General features: G+C 42.2%; 1 protein-coding gene across 1 annotated transcript in view; it reads right to left on the bottom strand.

Annotated features, from left to right (window-relative positions):
• The window catches only part of rasa3 (RAS p21 protein activator 3), a 180,992-nt gene that overhangs the window by 47,998 nt on the left and 106,080 nt on the right, over positions 1-26,914 (bottom strand). Inside the window, exons 6-10 of the mRNA XM_060898657.1 lie at positions 12,599-12,679; positions 12,345-12,417; positions 7,501-7,574; positions 3,754-3,858; positions 401-557 (exon numbers count right to left, since the gene is read on the bottom strand). Coding sequence (XP_060754640.1) covers positions 401-557; positions 3,754-3,858; positions 7,501-7,574; positions 12,345-12,417; positions 12,599-12,679 — 490 coding nt within the window. The remainder of the gene's footprint in view (positions 1-400; positions 558-3,753; positions 3,859-7,500; positions 7,575-12,344; positions 12,418-12,598; positions 12,680-26,914) is intronic.

The raw sequence follows: 26,914 nt of genomic DNA, 5'->3' as shown, positions 1-26,914 counted from the left end.
CCAATCAGCACACAGTCTCTTATAGCAGACTCAACTGCCTTTGCCGATCTCTGGATAGCCCGGATACTTAACCTGTATTTTTTCTGTATGAATTGAACTGGTCGGTTTTGTGCACTGGAATGTACAACACTGAAAACTCAGCGCTGCTTGTTTGGGTTTGGATGTGCTTCCTGTGAGTCATTTTACAGACACTCTACTGTACACACCACCATAGATCAGATCATGGAGCTGGAGCTTTGTGAACACATGCGGGAATGGGGGCGGTCTCAAGGAGTTCAAAAAAAAATCATTCAAATGTTGAATCCACCCACTTAACCGTTAGAGATTTAATCTTTACCTAAAGCACCTTTAAACAAATCCAGTTTGTTGTGCAGAAGTGAGCACATGTCACGACGCTCACCTCCATCCGAGCAGACTGCAGCAGGAGGTCCGTGAGGTCACTATAGCACTCTGAAGGGAAGACATGGTCCTCTGTGTAAACAATGTTGAGTCTTAAAGAACCCAGTTCGTCAGCCTTCACCGACTTACCGCTGTTGTCCCTCGGTTGGAGGAAGTACCTGAGAGAGAGAGAGAGAGAATAAAAAAAAGACAGAAAGACCCAGAGGGACCAAGATATACTCATGGTCAATGCTGTACTCAAGTCACTAAACCTCGAGTCCGAGTCCAGTCTTGAGTCACCAGTGTTCAACTCCAAGTCAAGTCTAAGTCTCATCTCATCTCATTATCTGTAGCCGCTTTATCCTGTTCTACAGGGTTGCAGGCAAGCTGGAGCCTATCCCAGCTGACTACGGGCGAAAGGCGGGGTACACCCTGGACAAGTCGCCAGGTCATCACAGGGCTGACACATAGACACAGACAACCATTCACACTCACATTCACACCTATGGTCAATTTAGAGTCACCAGTTAACCTAACCTGCATGTCTTTGGACTGTGGGGGAAACCGGAGCACCCAGAGGAAACCCACGCGGACACGGGGAGAACATGCAAACTCCGCACAGAAAGGCCCTCGACGGCCACGGGGCTAGAACCCGGACCTTCTTGCTGTGAGGTGACAGCGCTAACCACTACACCACTGTGCCGCCCCAAGTCTAAGTCATTAAAGAAAATTTTGATCCGAGTCAAATCCAAGACTCCGTCTGCACCGTTTGTCGGTGGCTGTTTTAGCACCATTAACATTAAGCCTAGGTCACAACCGGACGTACGATTTTTTGGCCGTGCGATTTTTGGTGTTTCCCAAATCGCTGCGTTTTTTTTGTTCGTGGAGAAAGACGAACGTTGGCCGCAAGTTTGTCTTGCAACCTGAAAAAAACGTAAGCGCCCGTAGAGTTTGTTTGACATGACAAAGAACCTCTGCGGCCGGTCTGCGGCCAGTTTACGGCTCGAAAATCAGCACGTCACACGCACGCCCTCCGTGCGTTTCACACGCGCCCTCCGTGCGTTTCTTGCGTTTTTTGCACGTAGACCGGCCGTAGGAGCACGTACGGCCGGTTGTGACCGAGGCATTAGTTTGTTCCTGAACGTGCCGTATGAACAGGTGAATGTGCTTCTCTTTATCAGCGAGTGTGAAGTATTCTGTCAGAGACGGTTGGGAGACGGATGTAAGTGCAGAAGGTGCGTTTATTAATGCAAAGTGAAGACGGTAAACGATCCAGCGAGGTCGAGTGAGGCACAAACAGGCTATCGTAGACTCGGCAGAATCAAAAGACGAGAAACAGGAAATCAAGGATCAGGAAACCAAACAAGGAAATAAGGCTCGGTAACGTGTCAGCAACGCAACTCAATACTTCGCAAAGTATGTGTGCTTTCACAGTCTTCATACAGGCACGCTGATTGTGCCTTAATCCTGTGCAGGTGCGAGTCGTTTACAGCACTCGCTTGAGAGTCCGCTTGGCATGTGTGCGCTGTCCGGAGCACGCCCGAGAGTCTATCTGATGCACGCGCCGAGGCGCACAGGTGTGACACTCTTGCACGAAATTAGTATAAAAATTAATGTCGATATAAATATCTTATGCCAAATTACTATGGCACGTTACAAAAAATAAAGAAAAAATCTGAGTCCTCGTCTCCAATTTATGAGTCCGAATGCAGTTAAGGTATGAGTCCGAGTCATCGGTGCTCAAGTCCAAGTCGAGTCACGAGTGCTTAAAATTAGGGCACGAGTCGGACTCGAGTACTACAAGCCTGGTCATGGTATTAGATATCCATCACTGATACATGCACACTGAGCTCTTTCAGGTAAACACGGCACATACATGTATGTTATTTACCAGCTGGGAGGTCCGTATGGTGAAATACCGTGACCGAGGTCTTGAAAGTACTGAGCGAGGCCTCTGGGCCGAGGCCAGTATTCAAGGCCGAGGTCAGGGTATTTCACGATATGGACCGACCTTAAGCTGGTAAATAATATATTTATTTTTTTCTTTACTAAATTCTAACAGAAAACGAGAGCGCCCGAAAGGGAAAACCGAACCGAGCTGCCATTTTGAATCCTCATTCACGGCTGTAATGCAAATGGCTTCCTCCTCGGTATACAAGTGCACTTCCATGACAGGAAAAAAAAATTACATTTTGCCGCCTATGTCGTCCCCTATTTATACAAATAGGAGTCATTCAGGATTCAGCCATGTTTTTGCTCGGCGTTAGCAACAGTTAGAGGTTTTTAGCTTTCTCCTGAAATGTTTTCTTTTATTTCTTCTTCCTCAGGGTAGTAAAACTCGCTTTCGCTGTGAACACTGTCGTTATCGCTATCCATGCTGTAAAATTAATGCTATTCTCCTGAGAAATGCTGGCAAACATTTATAAGATTTTTGATAATCTTTTAAATAAATCTTATTAAAAAAAAAAAAGATAAATGTTGACAAAAAATGCTACTATGTTTGTTGTTGTTGTGAACGAGCGAGTCGCCAGAGGTCCGTAACCGGGGTCTGTACCGTAGGATACGGACCCGCTCGCCAGCCAATCAGAGCACAGGATTTGATGGAAACCGGACCGCGAAAAAAATAAAATCAGGTATCAGTTTGTACTTTTTCTTAATGACACCTATGAAAGAAGTTGAAGTCATGAGACTATAAGTTTTGCTGCACTTACAGTATTTACAAGTGCAAACTGATAGGTGCAATAAGTGTGTTTCATCTCCCCACTGTGGGATAATAAAGATCTTCTTATCTTATATTCTTATCTTAAATCTTAGGCACCCTATTGTTTTCCATACAAACTTTGTTACAGATTTGCATTTTATGACTTCTACATTATCGAGTCAGTACAAAATCATTTTAGAGTTCCAAGCGTTCGTTTCCCAGCACAAAATTAAATGTTACAGAAAAAAAACCCCAAAACGCTTGTAATGTTTATATCTGAGCAGCAAATTATGTAAGAGCCTACTTTTCAGATTAAAAAAGAAAAAACATAATGAAGGCTGCTGGGTTTTGGTGCAAAATGAAGACGCGAGTGTGACAAAGTGTCCAGAAGAACTGTGGCTGGTTCTGTAAGATGCTCAGTCAAACCTACAGCTCATTTCCACATAAAACTGCACTCACTGTACCTGAGACTACTGTTTTTTTTTTTTAAAGCAAAGGGTCGTCTCATACCAAATATTGACTTTGTTTCATTTATTATGGCTTACTGATTATAGGATTTTTTAATGCTGAAACATTTCATTTCATTATTTTAAGGCATTTTTGGTGTTCAGCATTTCTTCACACATGCCTGAGACTTTTACCCAGTACTGTAGGTTGAAATGGTTTAATAATACCATGCATCATGAACGCCCTCCTGGCCCAAAACCTTCAGTGGCACCCGAACACCTCCTAAAAACTCGTCTCCAAACTTCAGGTTACTGGCGTTCCACAGATCCACCCTGGAAAACAAAACCAAGAGGATAGAGTTTGCCACTGAGTCACATTCAGGATGAAAAAACCCTGGCATGCACTCTTTCACCACAGCACTGTTGACTTCTCAAATCGCCTGGTCAGAAGGTGTTGATTAATTTTCTGTAACAGCAGTGCTGACAGTGGTTCTGGCTGCAAGCTCTATATTAACGCACTTGCTCTATAGTCACAACTTACACAAGGATTTTTGTTAGACGCTCTACATTAACAGATTTTTTTTAAGTATGTACAGTTAGGTCCATAAATATTTGGACAGAGGCAACATTTTTCTAATTTTGGTTCTGTACATAACCACAATGAATTTTGAACAAAACAATTCAGATGCAGTTGAAGTTCAGACTTTCAGCTTTAATGCAGTGGGTTGAACAAAATGATTGCATAAAAATGTGAGGAACTAAAGCATTTTTTAAACACAATCCCTTCATTTCAGGGGCTCAAAAGTAATTGGACAAATCAAATAATTGTAAATAAAATGTTCATTTCTAATACTTGGTTGAAAACCCTTTGTTGGCAATGACTGCCTGAAGTCTTGAACTCATGGACATCACCAGACGCTGTGTTTCCTCCTTTTTAATGCTGTGCCAGGCCTTTACTGCAGCGGTTTTCAGTTGCTGTTTGTTTGTGGGCCTTTCTGTCTGAAGTTTAGTCTTTAACAAGTGAAATGCATGCTCAATTGGGTTGAGATCAGGTGACTGACTTGGCCATTCAAGAATATTCCACTTCTTTGCTTTAATAAACTCCTGGGCTGCTTTGGCTTTATGTTTTGGGTCATTGTCCATCTGTATTATGAAACACCGACCAATCAGTTTGGCTGGATTTGAGCACACAGTATGTCTCTGAATACCTCAGAATTCATCCGGCTGCTTCTGTCCTGTGTCACATCATCAATAAACACTAGTGACCCAGTGCCACTGGCAGCCATGCATGCCCAAGCCATCACACTGCCTCCGCCGTGTTTTACAGATGATGTGGTATGCTTTGGATCATGAGCTGTACCACGCCTTCACCATACTTTTTTCTTTCCATCATTCTGGTAGAGGCTGATCTTGGTTTCATCTGTCCAAAGAATGTTCTTCCAGAACTGTGCTGGCTTTTTTAGATGTTTTTTAGCAAAGTCCAATCTAGCCTTTTTATTCTTGAGGCTTATGAGTGTCTTGCACCGTGCAGTGAACCCTCTGTATTTACTTTCATGCAGTCTTCTCTTTATGGTAGATTTGGATATTGATACGCCTACCTCCTGGAGAGTGTTGTTCACTTGGTTGGCTGTTGTGAAGGGGTTTCTCTTCACCATGGAAATTATTCTGTGATCATCCACCACTGTTGTCTTCTGTGATTGTCCAGGTCTTTTTGCATTGATGAGTCCACCAGTGCTTTCTTTCTTTCTCAGGATGTACCAAACCGTAGATTTTGCCACTCCTAATATTGTAGCAATTTCTCAGATGGGTTTTTTCTGTTTTCGCAGCTTAAGGATGGCTTGTTTCACCTGCATGGAGAGCTCCTTCGACCGCATGTTTTCTTCACAGCAAAATCTTCCAAATGCAAGCACCACACCTCAAATCAACTCCAGACCTTTTATCTGCTTAATTGAGTGACATAATGAAGGAATTTCCCACACCTGCCCATGAAATAGCCTTTGAGTCAATTGTCCAATTACTTTTGGTCCCTTTAAAAACAGGGTGGCACATGTTAAGGAGCTGAAACTCCTAAACCCTTCATCCAATTTTAATGTGGATACCCTCAAATGAAAGCTGAAAGTCTGGACTTTATGTCCATGTCCATTATATAACTATAACTTGAATATGTTTCAGTAAACAGGTAAAAAAACAAAATTTGTGTCAGTGTCCAAATATATAAGGACCTAACTGTATTTATTCATATGGTGACATTTTCTGTTAGGTGTTGAACATTTTTAGAAGAAGTCTCCAGTGTGAACGCTTTGTAACAGTCAGTTACATGCAAGGCTGTAGTTTGAAGTTTTCTAACACTGGAGAGTGTTCAGGACAGAGTGATTTCTCTGTAACATGACAAGATAGAAATTTTGTCTGCTTAACGTCAAGCAGAGAGTCAGCGTGAAGCTGGTGAGTGAACAACAGTGTATAGGTGTTATAATGTAAGCGATAACAGGAAGTGGCTTGTTATGTGGACGGTTCACATCATTAAACATAACTGTAAAAGTATGGCATGTTGTTTTAATCCAAAAAAGTCGAGACGCTGTTGAAAACGTAAATACATACAGAACGCGATGGCTTGCAAATCATGGAAACTCTATAATTTATTGAAAATAGTACAAAGACAACATATGAAATACTGAAATTGAGAAAGTTTATTGTTTTTTGAAAAATATATGCTCGGTTTGAATTTGATGCCAACAACACTTTTCAAAAAAACTTGGGACAGGGCCATGTTTACCACTGTGTTGCATCACCTCTACTTTTAACAACGCTGCAAATACACTACCGTTCAAAAGTTTGGGGTCACCCAGACAATTTTGTGTTTTCCATGAAAAGTCACACTTTTATTTACCACCATAAGTTGTAAAATGAATAGAAAATCTAGTCAAGACATTTTTCTGGCCATTTTGAGCATTTAATCGACCCCACAAATGTGATGCTCCAGAAACTCAATCTGCTCAAAGGAAGGTCAGTTTTATAGCTTCTCTAAAGAGCTCAACTGTTTTCAGCTGTGCTAACATGATTGTACAAGGGTTTTCTAATCATCCATTAGCCTTCTGAGGCAATGAGCAAACACATTGTACCATTAGAACACTGGAGTGAGAGTTGCTGGAAATGGGCCTCTATACACCTATGGAGATATTGCACCAAAAACCAGACATTTGCAGCTAGAATAGTCATTTACCACATTAGCAATGTATAGAGTGGATTTCTGATTAGTTTAAAGTGATCTTCATTGAAAAGAACAGTGCTTTTCTTTCAAAAATAAAGACATTTCAAATTGACCCCAAACTTTTGAACAGTCCTGTATTTGGGAACCGAGGAGATCATTTGCTGTAGTTTTGAAAGTGAAACGTTGTCCCATTCTTGCCTGATATACAATTTCAGCTAAACGACAGTTCGGGGTCTCCTTTGTTGTATTTTGTGCTTCATAATGCAACAAATGTTTTCAGTGGGAGACAGGTATGGACTGCAGGCAGGCCAGTTTAGCACCTGGACTCTTTTACAACAGATCAATCCAGTTATAATGAAATATAGGGTTTCTGTGATTTTATTTACATTTCACCCAGCGCCCCAACTTTTTTAGAAACAGGGTTGTAAGAATAATCATTGGCAAATTGCTGTGGTTTTAATAATAATCTCATCTCATTATCTCTAGCTGCTTTATCCTGTTCTACAGGGTCGCAGGCAAGCTGGAGCCTATCCCAGCTGACTACGGGCGAAAGGCGGGGTACACCCTGGACAAGTCACCAGGTCATCACAGGGCCAGGATGTGCTTTTATAAGAAAATCATAATCTTGGGGCTTTAACAAACAGATCACGTCACATCACATCGCCCCATCATGGATGTGTTATTTTCCTATAACAGCATGCCTGTGCATGTTGTGTGTTATTCCTTACTTGACTGTGCACATATATTGACGCTCATATGCAACACACCTGAGAGCTAATTTATCCACATCCTCCTCCTCCACGTCGAACTGCCGTTTGGTGTAGTTGAGTGGTCTGGTGATCTGCAAGGACAGGTTTGTAAAAAAAATTCTTCATATAAAACATTGAGGTGGTGCAGATAACTATGACGACAAGCTGTAATGCAGTATGCTACCTTTATATGCTTTTAAATTATAGAAATAATCAGTTTATCACTTTGAATGCTGTGGTCCATTTGCATATGCCGTTTTAGTCTGTCGCTGTTAAAAATAGGGTTTGTGTGGTTCTGAAGTTCCTAGACAAGGGAAGTGTTCAACTTCCCCTCGCTGAGCCCAAGGCAGTGCTGTCATCACTCGGCGCGGTTTCTTTTTTAAAGAAAGATAATTATAACAAATGACTAATGGGTGGCTGAGAGGCAAACGATCGTGGATCGTTGACGTAGAACATTACGAGAAACTATGAGTGAATTCAGATCCATCGTGATAGTGCAGGTGAACTTCTTCTTGTTCCGCGCTCGTCTGCTAAGCAGCACAGTTTGCGATTGTGGCTAAAAGGCGCTGGCTGCTGATGTCTGAAAACCTTTTTCTGTCCAAATCTCCATGTACACCTGCATGAAATGTCAGATATAAAGACCAGCCATATAGCATGCGTATAAAAGAAATGTGGTGTTTACTTTAACCTGTGATTGACACAGTAACAACAATCTTTTGTTGTGTCTCAGATCTAATTTGCATATCGGCTCAGATGTGCACAGGATGTTGTGGGGCAGGTGATGAACATGTTTAACTCCCGAGTGCTTGTTGACAGGCAGAAGAACAGGAAAGCACTCAGCTTCAGCATGCCGTTATTCCAGATTGGCCACTGACGAATGTCTGAGCTGGCACGAGTACTGGTTTCCACAATAAAATCCTGCTTGATTTGGAAAGTTACGTCTGAAGCTAGCAAGCTGCTGCAGCACAGCGATATCCCGGAGGTCAATATGAAGACCAAGTGATGCAGTGTTTGTACTCCAGTGCAGGTATGAGGGCATGCAGGTGCAGGAAACTGATGCAGGACTTGCCTTGCTTATGCTTGACGAGGATTTTATCTTTCGTTCGCTAAGCTCTCAAACAGGGCTGTAGATTTTATTTTATTTATTAATTTTTTTTAAAAAAATCATCACAACTGCAGTATCGCTACAGAATTACTGGAGTGAGTGGAGTAGGAGAGATGAGACGAGCACACGCCCCCCAGAAAACAGGGCACGAAATTACATAGATACAGGTCAAGAGCTTCCAGTTCACGTCAAGCATCAGAACTGAGAAAAATGTGATCTCGGTGGCTTTGGCCTTTGTTAATACAGAATGGTGCACAAAACCAGACACATCCAGTGAGCAGCAGTTCTGTGGGGCACAAATGCCTTGTTAATGAGAGAGGTCAGACCGGTTTAAGCTGTCAGGAAGTCTATAATAACTCACACCAGGGATCATCTGTCAAAAACCAATGATTGCAAAAGAAATAAAAGCCATGCTGACACATATGTAAACTTTACCAAATAGCTAATTGACAAGAAGTTCCTTTCATGGTATAGGGGGGCTGCGTCACGTCATAAGCGCCTCATTTGATATGCAAGACATGAAGTGGTGGTCAGCTGAGTCATTGTTCACAAACTGTCACTCAGTGGCGTGCACAGACATTTTGGGGGGCAAGTGCTCTGGGGGGGAAAAAGGGCACTTTTTTGCGCATGTGGAACACCTTATTATAAAAGTCTGAGATTTAACCCTCCTCTTGTGTTCGGGTCGCCACTGACCCGTTTTAGTTTTTAAAGGTGTAAAACAACCACTTAATGTTGATTTATTACACCAAGGCTTTTTGACTTTGCCAGGAATCTCTAGTTGAACAAAATAGAAAAAGAAATTTTTGTTTTCCTAAATCTGAAAATGGTCTAGCAAAAAATATAATACTTATGTGCAGTTGTTTCTGTATGCGACGGGCTACTTCACGACAAAATAATTACAGCTTGGGCTTAGAGGGCAAACAATACATTTTCACTCGATTCATGTGTTACCTGGCTGGTGGGGCGGGGGAGAGCTGACTGACTGCCCGATGTGTTGTCTGCGCTACGACAAGGCCGTGGCTTCCAGGACGCTATGCTGCTGCAACCTCACATTGAATGCACTGCACGCTTGTTCACGTGACAGAGCAAGAGAGACAGAGGTCCGGTGTGTGTGCGGAGGGGGCACACATCGGGACATTATTTTCACACACGCTTTTAATGCCGCGGCTTTTCTAAAAGATCATGTCGACATTGGCCTCAGTAAACTGTAAAAAAAAAAATTCAAAAGGGCACTTTTTTGGACAGAGGGGCAGGTGCTTGAGCACCACCTCGTGTCTATCTGTGCACGCCACTGCTGTCACTATTGCTGGAGTGCCTTGCTAGTCGTTAAAACACCCTACGCTTGCACTGTTTTGGGCTGTTCGAATCAAACAAACCGTAAAAACTGATAAAAGCTTCTTCTGGATTCCCCGTGAAGTGATAACGGGTGAAAGAGTAAAGGATTTTACCAAAAGACGACGAGAAAGGTGGCTCTTGAACCTTTCGCTGCGAGTGGAGTTGAAGAACTGCAGTGATCACTTTGTGAAAGGCTTGGAAAATTCCTCGGATTTATTTCGTCCGGATTCGCAAGTCACTTTTCTCGCCATTTTCCGTTATTTCGTGATGTTTTGAAGTTCCGGAGACGCTTAAGTCCTCAGATGGAAGCCCTTTTTGTTTACTGTTTGATCGTGGTTGCCATACTGTAAACTAACTTGCATATAATATGTGTAATACCCAGGTCTTTAAAGGTCTTTCTGTGGATCTTTGTGAATGATTTACCAGGAAGAGAAGAGTAACCCGATACTAAAACTTGTAGCGTCTTAGCAAACATCACGGGGCGGCACGGCGGTGTAGGGGTTAGCACGGTCGCCTCACAGCAAGAAGGTTCGAGCTCAGTGGCCGACATTCTGTGTGGAGTTTGTATGTTCTCCCTGTGTCTGTGTGGATTTCCTCCAGGTGCTCCGGTTTCCCCCACAGTCCAAAGACACGCAAGTTAGGTGAACTGGCTCCTCTAAATTGCCCATAGGTGTGAATGTGTGTGAATAGTTGTTTCCCAAGCCCAGAAACAGGAGGGTTGCGGCAGGAAGGGTATCCGGTGTAAAACTATGCTGCAATTAATATGACATGTGGATCAGTAGGGTCCACATGGACCTGGCAACAGTGCTGGACAAGGAAGAAGAAGAAGTCCTAGCAGACACTGCAAAGACGCGTACAAAAAGCCCAGAAATGCCGACTTACCGGGGCATGAATGATACAGGATCTATCCTGATCCCCAGATCTTTAACCCAGTTGGACTCCTCCATGCTTTTCATCTGTTTGTCCGTGTAGAACCATGTCTGCAGCGTCAGGTAGTTTGAGATGTCGGGGAACTCAATGGATGGATAATTTTCCAACTCCTTCGCTGTTAACGTCTAAGGATCTATTGCAAAAAGCAACTTTCCGAAGGTATCTTGACCGTGCATTGGCCTCTAAACTGCGAAAATAGTTGGAGACGGTTTCACGAGCTCTTTGCATAATGGCAGCCAGATTGGTTCTGGTTCTGATGGGCTGCAACATGTAGGGCGCAAGTCGATTGAGTGGGATATTAATTTTTGAACAGGGGTTTTTGGATGACGTTACCCAGATCAACTGTCTGGAATTGGTTTGCCTGACCAGCACTTCATTCACTGGAAGTAAACTCGCAAGCAAAAGTCACGTGACTGGATACAACCTATTGCAGTTCCTATGACAGTCCCAAACTGTAGACATGTCAACTGATCCAACCAAGCAGCTGCATCTTCCATTAGATTAGTTTAGCTCATGTCATGTAGCGCTTTAATTAAATGCAGGAAGTCTCGGTTGTAGCCAGCACGTGCTGCAGTTGGTGGTGAGCTATGTGGCACTGTGATGAACTCTGGACTGTAGGGTTCGGTATGTCTGTGTGGTGTGCTTTGTGTGGGAAAGACCGTGACTGTGAGGGGGATGAGATCAATGGAGTGGATTGTGCATCTTGCGGCATTGGAATCAATCCTGCTGTTGTCTTCGCTTGTCCACCAGTATGTGCGAGTGTGCCAACGGAGCCATTAGACAGTTCTGTCCAGGACGGACAACATGGAGTAGAGCGGAGAGAGTTGATCATCATGATGAGTTTGAGAGGTGATCGTTTTCACTCGGAAGCCCTCACGCGGGAGTTTAAACACCAACAACTCTGCTGAGGTTTCTCTGAAAGCAGTGGCTCATGAAGCAAAGGCAAGTGCAGGGGTGTGGACACGTCCTCCTTCCGTTTTCGATCCCCATACTTGCACTTTCATTCTGTTTTTTGTTTCCACAGCAGTCAACCACAACTTATCACTTCTCGCAATCTGCATTCAGCTTGTTTGTAAACTGTGCGCTAAGACATCGTTATGTCCGTTTTGACGAGGTCATGAGGGTGTGGACACTTGTCAAGCGGAAAACCACAAACTGTAAGCGTTCGCCTCGGACTCACGTTCGTTTGAAGGATCGCAAAGAGAATGAAATATGATTGGACAAACAATGCTGACAAAGACATCCAAGCTGCAAGTGATCAGATTTTACAGAGTCAATCCAAAGATTCAAGGCATAAAAATAGCTTAAAGTCGAATAAAATTCCTCTTCGTGACGAGTTTCAATCAAAGCTTGGGCTGTGGTTGAAACGTCACGCTCCATTTCACATAAGTGTAATAATAACGGTTCAGAGAAGGTTTCTACTGGTTAATGTTTACTCGGGCAGAATTAGTTTCAGAGGAACCTGAAAGACATCTGCGTTCTTTTTTTCTACCTCAAAGTAGAAGACTTCATCATACTGTGGGTTGTTGGTTTTCCGCTTGACCTTGGTCTTTTTGGCTTCCGATCTGTTGGAGATGAAAGACACAGGGAAGGAGAGAGAAAATATGAGAGGGTGCATCCACTGAGCTTAACGCTTGTGAACATGATGGCTCTCACAAGACACAGACACAAACTTTCAGTTTTCATTAATGGTGTGTGCGACTACCAAACACGAGGGGGTTTGTGCTGGTACTGTGGCAGGTTTACCTGGATGGCCCCTGTAAGGACACTGCAGCGTAAGGATCGCATTGTCCATTAACGATAGGCAAGTCTTGGCATTCTAACACACTGTGGGGAAAAAAAAACAAAAAACACAATTATCAGGATCATTAGGATTAGTAAAACTGAAGAGGAATAAGTCCGGTTTTAAACCTGCCCTCGCTGACTTGTCCTAATAGTAGGCATGTCATGGTTCACCCAATTCACAATTTGATTCGTGATTCGATTTTCCGCACAATAAATCGCAATACAAATGTAACTGCGTTGTTTACACAGCAGAGGTACAATACAGACAGCAATAAATGAACAATAGCAGGAATACACATTACTTCACCGTAGACAGAAGTAACACAGCTCTAATGCTGCCAAAACACACGAGAAACAGATCGAAAATGAGAAAGAGCTGTTGTGTGATTGACTGTACAAATCAGAGCTTTCTTTTTACCACAGACTGATTAAAGCAGAAAAAAAAGAGAAGGAAATGGAGATAATACAAATGTTTATATAAAAATGTATTAAGAAAAGGCTTATTTGTTATTAATTTTTCATTTTTAATAAAAGGAATATTTTCGTTAAGAGGCATTATATTTTATGCCACCTTTACAAACGTGGGTAAATAATTATTGCTGGTTATTAAGAAAATGAAGCAAAAGTGTGTGTGTGTGTGTGTGTGTGTGTTTTTTTTTAATTTAACAAAAGCAATATTTAAGTTGATGAACAGGAAAATAAAAGTTGTATTTTTTTTTGGTAAATTTTTTTTCTTCATTTAATTTTTTTTTTTACAAAAATATAATGGGGAAAAACGAATCGTAAACCCAATATCATGACTCAAATCATGAACTGGGTGAATCGTTACATGCCTACAGTCGCTCTATATGAAAATCCAGTTAGCAATAATTCAGTAAATTATTCAGGTTTCAGGGAATTTTTTTTTTTTATTTGAACTGCTTTACCCCTCTAATTTAAACAAACTAATCAAGGAATCCTACTCAAGCTTACCAACAATCATGAAATGCGGAGCAGTCATTAATCAACCAGAACTGGGATATACAGTACTGGGTAAAAGTCTTAAGCGCATGTAAAGAAAAGCTGACGACCAAAAATGGCTTAAAAATAATGAAATGAAATGTTTCAAAATTTAAAAAAATACTACGAACAATAATCAGTAAGCCATAATAAATGAAACAAAGTCAGTATTTGGTATGAGACGACCCTTTGCTTTAAAAAACAAGAGTAGTGTCAGGTACAGTGAGTGCAGTTTTATGCGGAAATGAGCTGTAGGTTTCACTGAGCATCTTACAGAACCAGCAACGGTTCTTCTGGACACTTTGACTGTCACATTTGCGTCTTCATTTTGCACCAAAACCCAGTATCCTTCATTATGGTTTCTTTTTTAATCTGAAAAGTGCTCTCTTATGTAATATGCTGCTCAGATACAAACATTTTTTCTCTAACATTTAATTTTGTGCTGGAAAATGAACGTTAAAATGAATTTTGTACCAACTCGATAATGTAGAAGTCACAAAATAGAAATCTCTAACAAAGTTTCTATGAAAAAAAAAATAGGGTGCCTGAGACTTGTGCACAGGACTGTATATCTTGTAATAATCCCAGTCTTTATCGAAACAATCACCGCATGAGCGTACAGAAATAGGATAGAGCAAAGTGCGTGTGTAAAGTTTGGCTTTTCTTGTCAGTATGAAGAAGCTCCAGTAACCAATTGCATTAAAGGAGAGCTGAGGTCATTTTTAAACTTGCTTTATTTCTTAATTAACATGTCATTCAATGACGTTTTCGGTTTTAGTAACCTTATATCGTGGCTCGTATTGGCAACTAATTGCAATTAAATATTATACTTATAGGCCTATTCGGTTTTTAGCCGTGTTGAATTTAGTTCGTTTGGTCCACGGCAGGCGTTGCTTATCCGCATGATCTTCACGAGACTTGTGCAAGACTTCGAAACATTAAGTGTTAGCCAGGTGTCAGTTGCGCCATTTTGAAAACTGTTTTCCAAACGAAATATTGCACAAAAACGAGTTTAAATGACGATCACTGCCTACTTTTTTCAAACTTTCCTGATTGCTATCAAAACAAACAAAACTTTCGGCTTGATTACGTCAGCATTCGAAAGAGGGCGCGCGCGTCTTTTGACAACATTGGCAGATGTCGGTCACTTTGATTTCCGCTGTACGTTTTACTTCCGTCCTACGACGTCTCGCACAGGTCTCAACGAATCTCGTTTACGGCCGTTGCTTTGACATACGTACTGATATATTACTGAGCATATTTCAAACACTCATAACTTGCTCTAGCAGTGACAAAATAGCGATCAAAAATTGCCTTCAGCTCTCCTTTAATTGCACACTGCAATGTTGCAGAACACAGACTAAGTGAAAGGGAAACAAAGATATCACTCGAACATGATACGACTATGTTGCATTATCTCGGACATGCTGAGTCTTACTCTCACTGATCTGCGCTAACCGCTTCACTCACATTATTACAACTAGTTCTTGCACAGCATAAACTTACTGCATGTCAAGAAGCCCTGTGACAAACGCAAAATGAATTTCATATTCAGTACCAGTCAAAAGTTTGGACACCCCAACTCATTCAGAGTTTTTTCTGTATTTTGACTTTTCTACATTGGAGAACAATACTGAAGACATCAAAACTATGAAAGAACACATACAACATCCATCTTTTATCTGTAGCCGCTTATCCTGTTCTACAGGGTCGCAGGCAAGCTGGATCCTATCCCAGGGTACACCCTGGACAAGTCGCCAGGTCATCACAGGGCTGACACAGAGACAGACAACCATTCACACTCACATTCACACCTACGGTCAATTTAGAGTCACCAATTAACCTAAACTGCATGTCTTTGGACTGTGGGGGAAACCAGAGCACCCGGAGGAAACCCACGTGGAGAACACGCAAACTCCGCACAGAAAGGCCCTCGCTGGCTACTGGGCTCGAACCCAGGACCTTCTTGCTGTGAGGCGACAACGCTAACCACTATGCCACCGTGCCGCCCACATAGAACATATATGGAATGATGTGGTAAACAAAAAAAGTGTTAAAAAACAAAATACGTTTCATATTTTAGATTCTTCAAAGTAGCCAGCGTTTCCCTTGATGACGCTTCGCACACTATCGGCATTAGCTTAACCAGCTTCATGAGGGAGTCACCTGGAACGCTTTTCAATTAGCAGGTGCCTCGTCAAAAGTTAGTGGATAAGTTTCTTACCTTCAAACAGTAAATAGTAAGTAATAAAAAATAAATAGCCCTATTCCACAACTGTCTCATCTCATCTCATCTCATCTCATCTCATCTCATTATCTCTAGCCGCTTTATCCTTCTACAGGGTCGCAGGCAAGCTGGAGCCTATCCCAGCTGACTACGGGCGAAAGGCGGGGTACACCCTGGACAAGTCGCCAGGTCATCACAGGGCTGACACATAGACACAGACAACCATTCACACTCACATTCACACCTACGGTCAATTTAGAGTCACCAGTTAACCTAACCTGCATGTCTTTGGACTGTGGGGGAAACCGGAGCACCCGGAGGAAACCCACGCGGACACGGGGAGAACATGCAAACTCCACACAGAAAGGCCCTCGCCGGCCCCGGGGCTCGAACCCAGGACCTTCTTGCTGTGAGGCGACAGCGCTAACCACTACACCACCGTGCCGCCCTTCCACAACTGTAGTAATCCATATTATGTCAAGAGCCGCTCAACTAAGTAAAGAGAAACGACATCCATCATTACTTTACTTTTAGACATGAAGTGACTTTTAATTAATAAACGTAAAGAAAAACCACTGAATTAGAAGGTGTCAAAACTTTTGACTGGTACCATATATGAAATGTTATGAGGGGTTATTAGAAAAACTGAACCTAACAAAGCTGGAATTCATGGATCAGATGCCATTCAGAAACCTTCTGTATCAAAGACCAAGTCAAAACCTGGACCCGTGAAGAACGGGGGAAAAAAAAAAATTTCGTTTGATGAGTCAACTTTCACCATCTGGATGGATTTATGTTTGGAGGAAGACAAAGGATGCCTTTCATGCAAAAATCTTAACTGTCATGGGGGATCCGTAATGCTCGAGGCATATCGCGGTGTTGTGTAAATCATTAGGTCCTTTGCATGGTCATATAACACCCAACAAATATGATGTCATTTTACAAGGCCAGGTGTTATCCACTGGTGCATTCACTCTTTCCTAATGATGTTCCCATATTCCCGGGTCATAATTCCCCCATATGTACTGTTAAAATGATTGGTTTGATAAACAACTGCATGACGCCAGCTGCTTTGCATGGCCTCCCCAATCACAAGGTTTTCTTCCTGAACATCCCGTGCAAGCCGTTCTGGACTTCCAAATAAGATTAAAGATGTTCTGGAGGCAAAAGCTGGTCCTTTACATTCATGTTATTACTGTTCATTGCTGTTACTTTTTCCACCATCTGCACTTGCTAATTACCAAGCTAACTCAGGAAGCTTTCTTAATAAATGATCTTGTATTATATACACAGTGGTGCTTGAAAGTTTGCGAACCCTTTAGAATTTTCTGTTTTTCTGCATAAATATGACCTAAAACATCATCAGATTTTCACACAAGTCCTAAAAGTAGATAAAGAGAACCCAGTTAAACAAATGAGACAAAAATATTATACTTGGCCATTTATTTATTGAGGAAAATGATCCAATATTACATATCTGTGAGTGGCAAAAGTATGTGACCCTTTGCTTTCAGTATCTGGTGTGAGCCCCTTGTGCAGCAATAACTGCAACTAAACGTTTCTGCTAACTGTTGATCAGTCCTGCACACCGGCTTGGAGGAATTTTAGCCCATTCCTCCGTACAGAACAGCTTCAACTCTGGGATGTTGGTGGGTTTCCTCACATAAACTGCTCGCTTCAGGTCCTTCCACATCATTTCGATTGGATTAAGGTCAGGACTTTGACTTGGACATTCCAAAACATTAACTTTATTCTTCTTTAACCATTCTTTGGTAGAACGACTTGTGTGCTTAGGGTCGTTGTCTTGCTGCATGACCCACCTTCTCTTGAGATTCAGTTCATGGACAGATGTCCTGACATTTTCCTTTAGAATTCGCTGGTAGAATTCAGAATTCATTGTTCCATCAATGATGGCAAGCCGTCCTGGCCCAGATGCAGCAAAACAGGCCCAAACCATGATACTACCACCACCATGTTTCACAGATGGGATAAGGTTCTTATGCTGGAATGCAGTGTTTTCCTTTCTCCAAACATAACGCTTCTCATTTAAACCAAAAAGTTCTATTTTGGTCTCATCCATCCGCAAAACATTTTTCCAATAGCCTTCTGGCTTGTCCACATGATCTTTAGCAAACTGCAGACGAGCAGCAATGTTCTTTTTGGAGAGCAGTGGCTTTCTCCTTGCAACCCTGCCATGCACACCATTGTTATTCAGTCTTCTCCTGATGGTGGACTCATGAACATTAACATTAGCCAATGTGAGAGAGGCCTTCAGTTGCTTAGAAATTACCCTGGGGTCCTTTGTGACTAAGGTATTAGGCAGAGACCCGTCCACCCGTAAATTTGACGGGCGATTGCCGATTTCAACGGGCAAGTATACACACAGACGGATACTGAAACGGACGATAATGCCGAAAATTTTCGCACATGAATACTCCCACATGTCATCCGATAAATCCAGTTATGTTCCGCCCACACACGGACTGGCCATCGGGAGTAGCGGGAGTTTTCCCGGTGGGCTGGTGGTTCAGCGTGGGCCGGCGGAGAAAAAAAAAAAAAAACAGTTGCGCGCTGGCCTTTAATATGATAAGCAATGTTAACAGTTTCTTTAACAAACTGTTAACATTGCTTATTACAGTTGCGCGCTGGCCTTTAATATGATAAGCAATGTTAACAGTTTGTTAAAGAAACTGTTAACATTGCTTATCATATTAAAGGCCAGCGCGCAACTGTTTTTTTTTTTTTTTTTTTCTCCGCTGGCCCACACTGAACCACCGGCCCACTGGGAAAACTCCCGCTACTCCCGATGGCCAGTCCGTGTGTGGTTCCGCCATCATTTACAAATCGTAAGAAACACAGTTTAATACGAAAAATACTGAAAGCTTGAAATGAAAAATCAGAATAGTTCATCGTTTCCGCCATTTTGGCCCGCACTGAATCTTGTAACATGCGGACTGAATAAATCGCGAATTCTGATTGGTCGAAAATTGCCAAACACCCTGCGTTGTAGTTTCCTCTTTCTTGGCGGGAGAACCGCATTTTTTTTTGCTGACTCACTCTTCTGGATCAAGATGAATCCCAACAAACGCCCCAAATTGAATGTGACAAAAACTGATTCGTTTTTCCACAAAAAGACAGAAAAGGTATGTGTGATACATTGATTAACAAGGGGGTTTCATTGGGGTATGGTAAAATAGAATACTGTTGGGTTTTTTTTTTTTATTAAATACTGTAACTAGATCAAAAGATTATATACAATTCATTGTTGTTTATTTTCTTTTCACTTTTGTTACCAAATCAGACACCATACATACATCTGATACATTCAGGAGTGAAACTGAAAAAAATACAAAGTAAAAATATGCAATATTTCTGATCAAAAATTACACGCCATTTCACCCTGAAAATGTCCTAGAATGCAGGAAATGAAGTCTAAATTTCAAAAATTTTCTGGGGGGGCATGCCCCCAGACCCCCCTAGAGGGACTTCGCGCCTGCGGCGCTCGTCTTCGCACCTGCGGCGCTTATCAGGATTATATAAAATATTATTTTTGACTGGTAAATTTCTTTTTCTGCCTAATACCCTATTTGTGACCTCGCCGACTATTACACGCATTGCTCTTGGAGTGATCTTTGTTGGTCGACCACTCCTGGGGAGGGGAACAATGGTCTTGAATTTCCTCCATTTGTACACAATCTGTCTGACTGTGGATTGGTGGAGTCCAAACTCTTTAGAGATGCTTTTGTAACCTTTTCCAGCCTGATAAGCATCAACAACGCTTTTTCTGAGGGCCTCCGAAATCTCCTGTGTTCGTGCCATGATACGCTTCCACAAACATGTGTTGTGAAGATCAGACTTTGATAGATCCCTGTTCTTTAAATAAAACAGGGTGCCCACTCACACCTGATTGTCATCCCATTGATTGAAAACACCTGACTCTAATTTCACCTTCAAATTAACTGCTAATCCTAGAGCAGGGTTTTTTCTGGCGAGGGAGCGAAGCGGGGGGGGATGGTGCCGCTTGTCCATCCCCCCCCCTCCCTCCGCCGTGCGAATCCTTTGAAAAATTGAGGCTACAATGGGACATTCTGAGGCTATCTGAGAGGGGAATTGTAACAAATTGTCAACATTGAAAAAGAAAAGTAATCTTCTGCCCTGGATAGTCTTTGGCTTTCTTCCGTTTCGTGCCGCGGGATGACATCTTTAAATGCCCAAGTGTCAACAAAAACAACTCGCAAACTACTTCTGTCAAAAGCTCCTGCGCCGGTGGGTGAAAGGTCATTCTGTCTCGAGAAATCTCGCTCTACAAGTCAGCTGACCTTGTATGTAACCCATGTCAAATCTCGCAAGAGCAGCTGCGACAAGTAAACAACTAAACATGGCGCCTCAGTCTGGAAAACGCCAATTCGGATTGTTTTTGCACCGTCTGGCGGTGTATCTACTATGATTGGAATATTTTTGGAGTAATTATAACGTATTTGATGATCAGACACATTGTCACGTGGTGTTGCTGGGATGTTTTCACGGAGAAAAGATCGTTTTGAGAAAGATTGCATGTTGTGCAGTAGCATACAAGTGCATGGCCTAAGTGTGACTTGGGGTTCAATCAGCATTTCGGTAAGAGGGCGCACGCCGAGAGTAAGAGGGCGCAGTGCCCCTGTTCCCCGGTTTAGACGAAAGCCTGTAGAGGTTCACATACTTTTGCCACTCACAGATATGTAATATAGGATCATTTTCCTCAATAAATAAATGACCAAGTATAATATTTTTGTCTCATTTGTTTAACTGGGTTCTCTTTATCTCCTTTTAGGACTTGTGTGAAAATCTGATGATGTTTTAGGTCATATTTATGCAGAAATATAGAAAATTCTAAAGGGTTCACAAACTTTCAAGCACCACTGTACACTAAATACAGACAAGATGGGGATGTTAAAATCAGCACTGAAACACAAATAATCTAAATGATACGGTATTAATATAATTCGGATTATTCTATCCACATTCACTGGATATGAGCAATCGCCCACTCTGATTAGCTACTCTACTACCAGGATATCAGCTCACATACTGTGAGTAGAGAAAAACAAAATGGTGGGGCGTGTTGTGAACCAACCGAGGACAAAATAAACACTCTACTCGAAAATAAAACCCCAAAAAATACAAAAACGGCAACAAAACATGGAATAAAAATATTTGATGGTAAAAACGTGTCTTTTTAAAATTTTCAAGAATTGTTGTTACCGCATTTTTCAAAAATTGCTACTGTCATTTCGCCGGTTTGTTTACATTCGAAGCAAAAATTATACAAAACATCTGACAATATAAAGTTTTTATTTATCGAATTTGCAAAAAATAAAAATGCTCTGTTTCTCAAAATCCAGTGAATGTGGATAGAATAGTGAGGGAAAGTGAAACACAGCGATCCTAGTGGTAGCGTTCCTAAGCCGAGAGCCATACTATTGAAAATCCCATAGACCCGATTTTTAAAAAAAATCCCACGAAGTTATGACGTAGAACTTGTACACCCCCAAAAAATATGTTGTATATGTTGGGATTATCTACTAACTGTGAAAGTATCAGGTGAAATTTCGCCGTCTTTTAAAAGATCGAAACCTGTCAGAAACGGACTACAACCAAACTGTCTAGTCAGAGTCGCTCATATTACGTCAGCAGTAGGCTTGATAAGTTTTGTTCTTCATACTAGTCCTTACGAGTGCGGACAGCTCTCCCTGTGAATAGCGGCAGTTGACTACATGCCCTGATCTGTAATGGTTACCCCCACGAGGGATGCATTTCTTATTGGTACAGAAATACTCCGCCAACCACGCTATACAAATCGGCACGTTGATGTAGGCTGCTCGCCGGCCGCTACCTGCTACAGATTTGGAAAGGCGCTAGACTTGCGGTGACGTCACATACGCGACGTCAGGTCCGTGTAGTCTTTGATCAGCTTATTCAAAAACATTCAAAATGATTCAAATCGGTGGAAAAAATAAAGTATGATCACCAGGATCGATAGAGCTGCCCGACATGCACAACATACGGAAGCCATTGTCTTAACTTTGAAGTGTAACCCGAAATGTAATTTTTTGAAAAGATATTTCCATTCATTTTGCCATAGAGGTTGGAACGCATCTAGTAGGGGGCGATGAGATTACTTTCCCTCCCTATAAAACAGTTCTTCCACTCAATCTTGTCGTACATGGCTTATAGCCGACTCAGTGCTACGCACCTCGTCAGCTATCAGCTCATGTACGACTCGATTCCGTGGAATAACTGTTAAATATTTGGAAATTACAGACAGGACTGTAATGCAATTGTGCAACTAAAACGAGTAAAGATGTGGTCGTGGGGTGAAATTCCGAAAAGTCGGAGTCATGAGAAAACATGGTGACCCCTGAACAGCAACTTTGAAGTTGTTTCACTACAAAACAATTTTATTTATCAAATACTGATGATGTGGCTCACAAATGTTCACATACCAGCTTAGTAAAAATACGACTCACATCACCTTGGTGACCCAAACATTTTTTAAACAATAATAACTCAATTTCAGAGGAATATCTAAGGGATGCTGACAATCCTGAAGAGCCAGACGAATCACAGCCTTGTCACTGAGTGTATTTTTGGACGCTGTTGCCTGGGCAGCAATCTGGAACTAATCAGATTTCACTTCACTCATTTCCCCAATGAAAATGCAGCAGATCCAGAACCAGAAGGCTCTGAGGAACTTAAAGCTGGAATCGAGACCAGTCTAGATTGAAACACAAGCCAGACTGCAGGGAGTCAATGTTTCCTAAATTTATATTTCCACAACTGATGCACTTTATCTTATCTGAAAGAAGATAAAGATGCTAAATGAGTAAATCTTCTTATTAACCTTAGAACCCCATTAATATCTGAGCAGTTTACTGCTATCAAGTCTGACATCGTAATGCTGGAATTAATATTTTGGAATCACTTTACGACCCTGTCTGATGATATTTTGGACCTACATGATGATAAAGGATTGTTTATGGCTCCCGTAATTTATTATCTGGCAGTATCTTAATATCTAAACAGCGTGGGGAAATACAGCCGGACCGGCGGACATTTACTGGTTATTTTCGCATTTGTCTGTCTGCATTTCAAAAGCATCAAATCAGATGGCCCATGATAAATTGTAAAGATATGGGTCTAATCTACTTCTAATTTTCTTCCAAATGTTACACTGGGTGAATACATAATGTCGTAACACGGCCTGTGAAACAGGCGCCCCTGCGGGCGCAACTTTAAAAATTCATAACTTGGCCACCGATGGTCCTAGCCCTGCCAAAATTTAAAGGCACGTCCCGCTCCCCGAGCCCTTTCAAACCAGCCCAGGCACAGCCCAGTATGACCACAGCTCAGCCCGCTGTTCGCCCCGGAAAAACTTTAACAAGAGGCCCTGGCTCGAGCCGGCATTTAAAAATTCATAACTCAGCCACCGATTGTCCTAGCCCCTCCATATTTTACAGGCACCTCCCTCTCCCCAAGACCTTTCGAATGGACCCAGGCTCGGCTCAATCCGACATCAGGAGCGAACGTGGATCACGGAAAGCTTTAGCACGAGCCCTTGCTCCAGCTGTGCACACGCGTGGGGATTTCCACCAATAGTCCTGGCCTTGCCGAAATGTACAGACCTCTCCCTTTCCCTGAGTGGCACACTAAATAAGACAATAATAATACACTCCGTTGTTTTTATTACACGATGCAGTTGAACTCGTGTTTTAGGGTTGACAGGATCTGATTGATCCAGTACAGTATTATCTCATCTCATCTCATTATCTCTAGCCGCTTTATCCTGTTCTACAGGGTCGCAGGCAAGCTGGAGCCTATCCCAGCTGACTACGGGCGAAAGGCGGGGTACACCCTGGACAAGTCGCCAGGTCATCACAGGGCTGACACATAGACACAGACAACCATTCACACTCACATTCACACCTACGGTCAATTTAGAGTCACCAGTTAGCCTAACCTGCATGTCTTTGGACTGTGGGGGAAACCGGAGCACCCGGAGGAAACCCACGTGGACACGGGGAGAACATGCAAACTCCGCACAGAAAGGCCCTCGCCGGCCCCGGGGCTCGAACCTGGACCTTCTTGCTGTGAGGCGACAGCGCTAACCACTACACCACCGTGCCCCCCAATAACAGCAGTTAGCAATACCAATTCTTACGTAGCAAGGTTCGCTATTGGTATTAGCAATATTAGCGATACCAGTTGATAACATTGTATTATGTGGTATTTTGCACATACAAACACAGTAACAACATGTCCACAGACAGACGTTGAACAGTACTGTGTGTACGACTGACTTAATGAGGTACAAATAATTCAGAAGTGCTCATAAACTATACTATGATAAAGTTTATTGCTACAGGTTCCACGATGTTGATGCGTGAAACAGCCATCTTGAATTTTGAACTCGGGGCTGTGAGGCTCGTCTGACTTTCCAAGCTGGAAATCCGACTTCAGGGGCGTTCTAGTTGACAGTTCTGACTGGGAACTCGGAAATCCTGAGTTCCGTTAGTGTAAATGTTGTGTTCTGAGTGTTGGCAGCACCCATGGATCATGGTTGTACGTCATGGCTGGGTGTATTGACGGCCTGCCGTGGCACCATGTCAACCGTGCAGGAAGTGCTGAAGGGACATAATATGACTGGAGAGAGATGCTGACATTAATGCAGTAAAGGTGTTGTGTCTGAGTTATTGTCTGAATGAGCATGAATAATACTCGAGTATGGAGCAGTGTGAGTCACTGAGTGTGTGAGTAATGTAGTCCTGGCAGCAGTACATGGCTGTGCATCAGACGCGGTTATGTCGCGTGGGTAAGACTCAGCTTTGATCTCAAAAACCTGATCTTATCTATCATTTGCTGGAAACGACACAATGCTACTGGCTTAGTGACTTGTATACGCTGTGTTGATTTTCATGAACCAACACACCAACATGTAGGTGTTAAACAGAGGGATTTGTAGCTTTGCTTTGATTAGTGGTTGGTGGCCTTCCCTTGCGTACAAGTGTATCAGTGCACATACTCATGAGGATACATACAATTTAAGCATACACTGATCAGCCATATCATTATGACTACTAACAGGTAAAGTGAATAACACTGATTATCTCATTACAGTGGCACCTGTTAAGCGGTGGGATATATTAGGCAGCAAGCGAACAGTCAGTTCTTGAAGTTGATGTGTTGGAAGCAGGAAAAATGGGCGAGTGTAAGGATCTGAGCGACTTTGACAAGGGCCAAACTGTGGGGCTCGAACCCGGACCTTCTTGCTGTGAGGCGACAGCGCTAACCACTACACCACCATGCCGCCCCGGTACAGTATTATGTTAAGTGCCAAACTGCCAATCAGTGGTTATGTTGTTCTTATTATGTGCATTTTTTTTATTCATAATAAGAATGACAGTCACATGCTTTGTAGGATGTAGATTTATATTTTAATAGTTTTTATTTTTTTCTATTTTCTTAGTCCAGCAGATTTGAGTCTGAATGCCAAATGATATCACAGTGTCTACTTTCGAGTCATTTTAAATCATTTTGTTACAATGTTACTTGGAATCTCAGAGTAAAAATTTTAAGTCTGTTATGTAAGAAGAGATGTATTGTTAATTACTACATTTCTTATAGTCTTAAAAAAAAAAAGTCCTCGTTGACATAATGTTTCACAAGTGTTATTATAGTACCTATATATGAGTAGCAGTAAGTTGTAACCAACTGGATCATCCTTGGGCCCCTGTAGTTTTTTTTCTAGACATGGGACCGACCTGTGTGTGCTCCTGTTTTCTTGGGTAGAACTTTAAGCATGTTTTTCTTGAATCTTCTGACGTTTTCTTGTAAATTATATTCAGTTTGTACTGTAATTAGCAACTAATGCCTAGTGTAACTTGGCCTTTGAAGATCACAAAAATGTGCCTGGAAATAGCTGAGAAGCCTCTCCAGGCATCTAAAGCCCTTCAGCTTCCAGGGCTCTGGACCCCAGGCCGCCTTGTTCCGGGCCTTTGGCCCGTCATTCGGACAGGCTGAAATTTGGACGGACAGACAATATTTCAGACTCGTCTGTCCTGTGACGGTCTGCTTAAAATTCCTGATTTCCCACTGTCTAAATGTCATCTGTATGCATGCTGGTGAACATTTCGCTATCAAGAGTTTTTGCTTTTCCTGTGTCATCACTGCACACACTCACTTCACCAGATGTGCCAGAGCCACTGGTTTTCAAAATGACATCTTCACAAAACACACTCCTACATATTACCCAAATGTCGACTGAAGTTACCTTGCATTTGGACTCACTGTATAACGAATCCCTATATTAATGGAATAAATACACTACCGTTCAAAAGTTTGGGGTCACTTTGAAATGTCCTTATTTCTGAAAGAAAAGCACTGTTCTTTTCAATGAAGATCACTTTAAACTAATCAGAAATCCACTCTATACATTGCTAATGTGGTAAATGACTATTCTAGCTGCAAATGTCTGGTTTTTGGCGCAATATCTCCATAGGTGTATAGAGGCCCATTTCCAGCAACTCTCACTCCAGTGTTCTAATGGTACAATGTGTTTGCTCATTGCCTCAGAAGGCTAATGGATGATTAGAAAACCCTTGTACATTCATGTTAGCACAGCTGAAAACAGTTGAGCTCTTTAGAGAAGCTATAAAACTGACCTTCCTTTGAGCAGATTGAGTTTCTGGAGCATCACATTTGTGGGGTCGATTAAATGCTCAAAATGGCCAGAAAAATGTCTTGACTAGATTTTCTATTCATTTTACAACTTATGGTGGGAAATAAAAGTGTGACTTTTCATGGAAAGCACAAAATTGTCTGGGTGACCCCAAACTTTTGAACGGTAGTGTATGCCTCATAATTAATATGAATTGATTTCCCTACAGTTCAATGTTTTCAGTGAAATTATGGCATGGTGGTGCAGCTCAAAGCTCCAAGGTCCCTGGTTCGACCCGGAGCTCGGCTTCCTGTCTGCGTCGGGTGTCACGTGTTCTTCCCTCGTGCGTGTCGGTTTC

This window comes from Neoarius graeffei, chromosome 18 (assembly GCF_027579695.1).
Source record: "Neoarius graeffei isolate fNeoGra1 chromosome 18, fNeoGra1.pri, whole genome shotgun sequence".
Taxonomy (NCBI): domain Eukaryota; kingdom Metazoa; phylum Chordata; class Actinopteri; order Siluriformes; family Ariidae; genus Neoarius; species Neoarius graeffei.
This window is presented reverse-complemented; position numbering and strand designations above follow the sequence as displayed.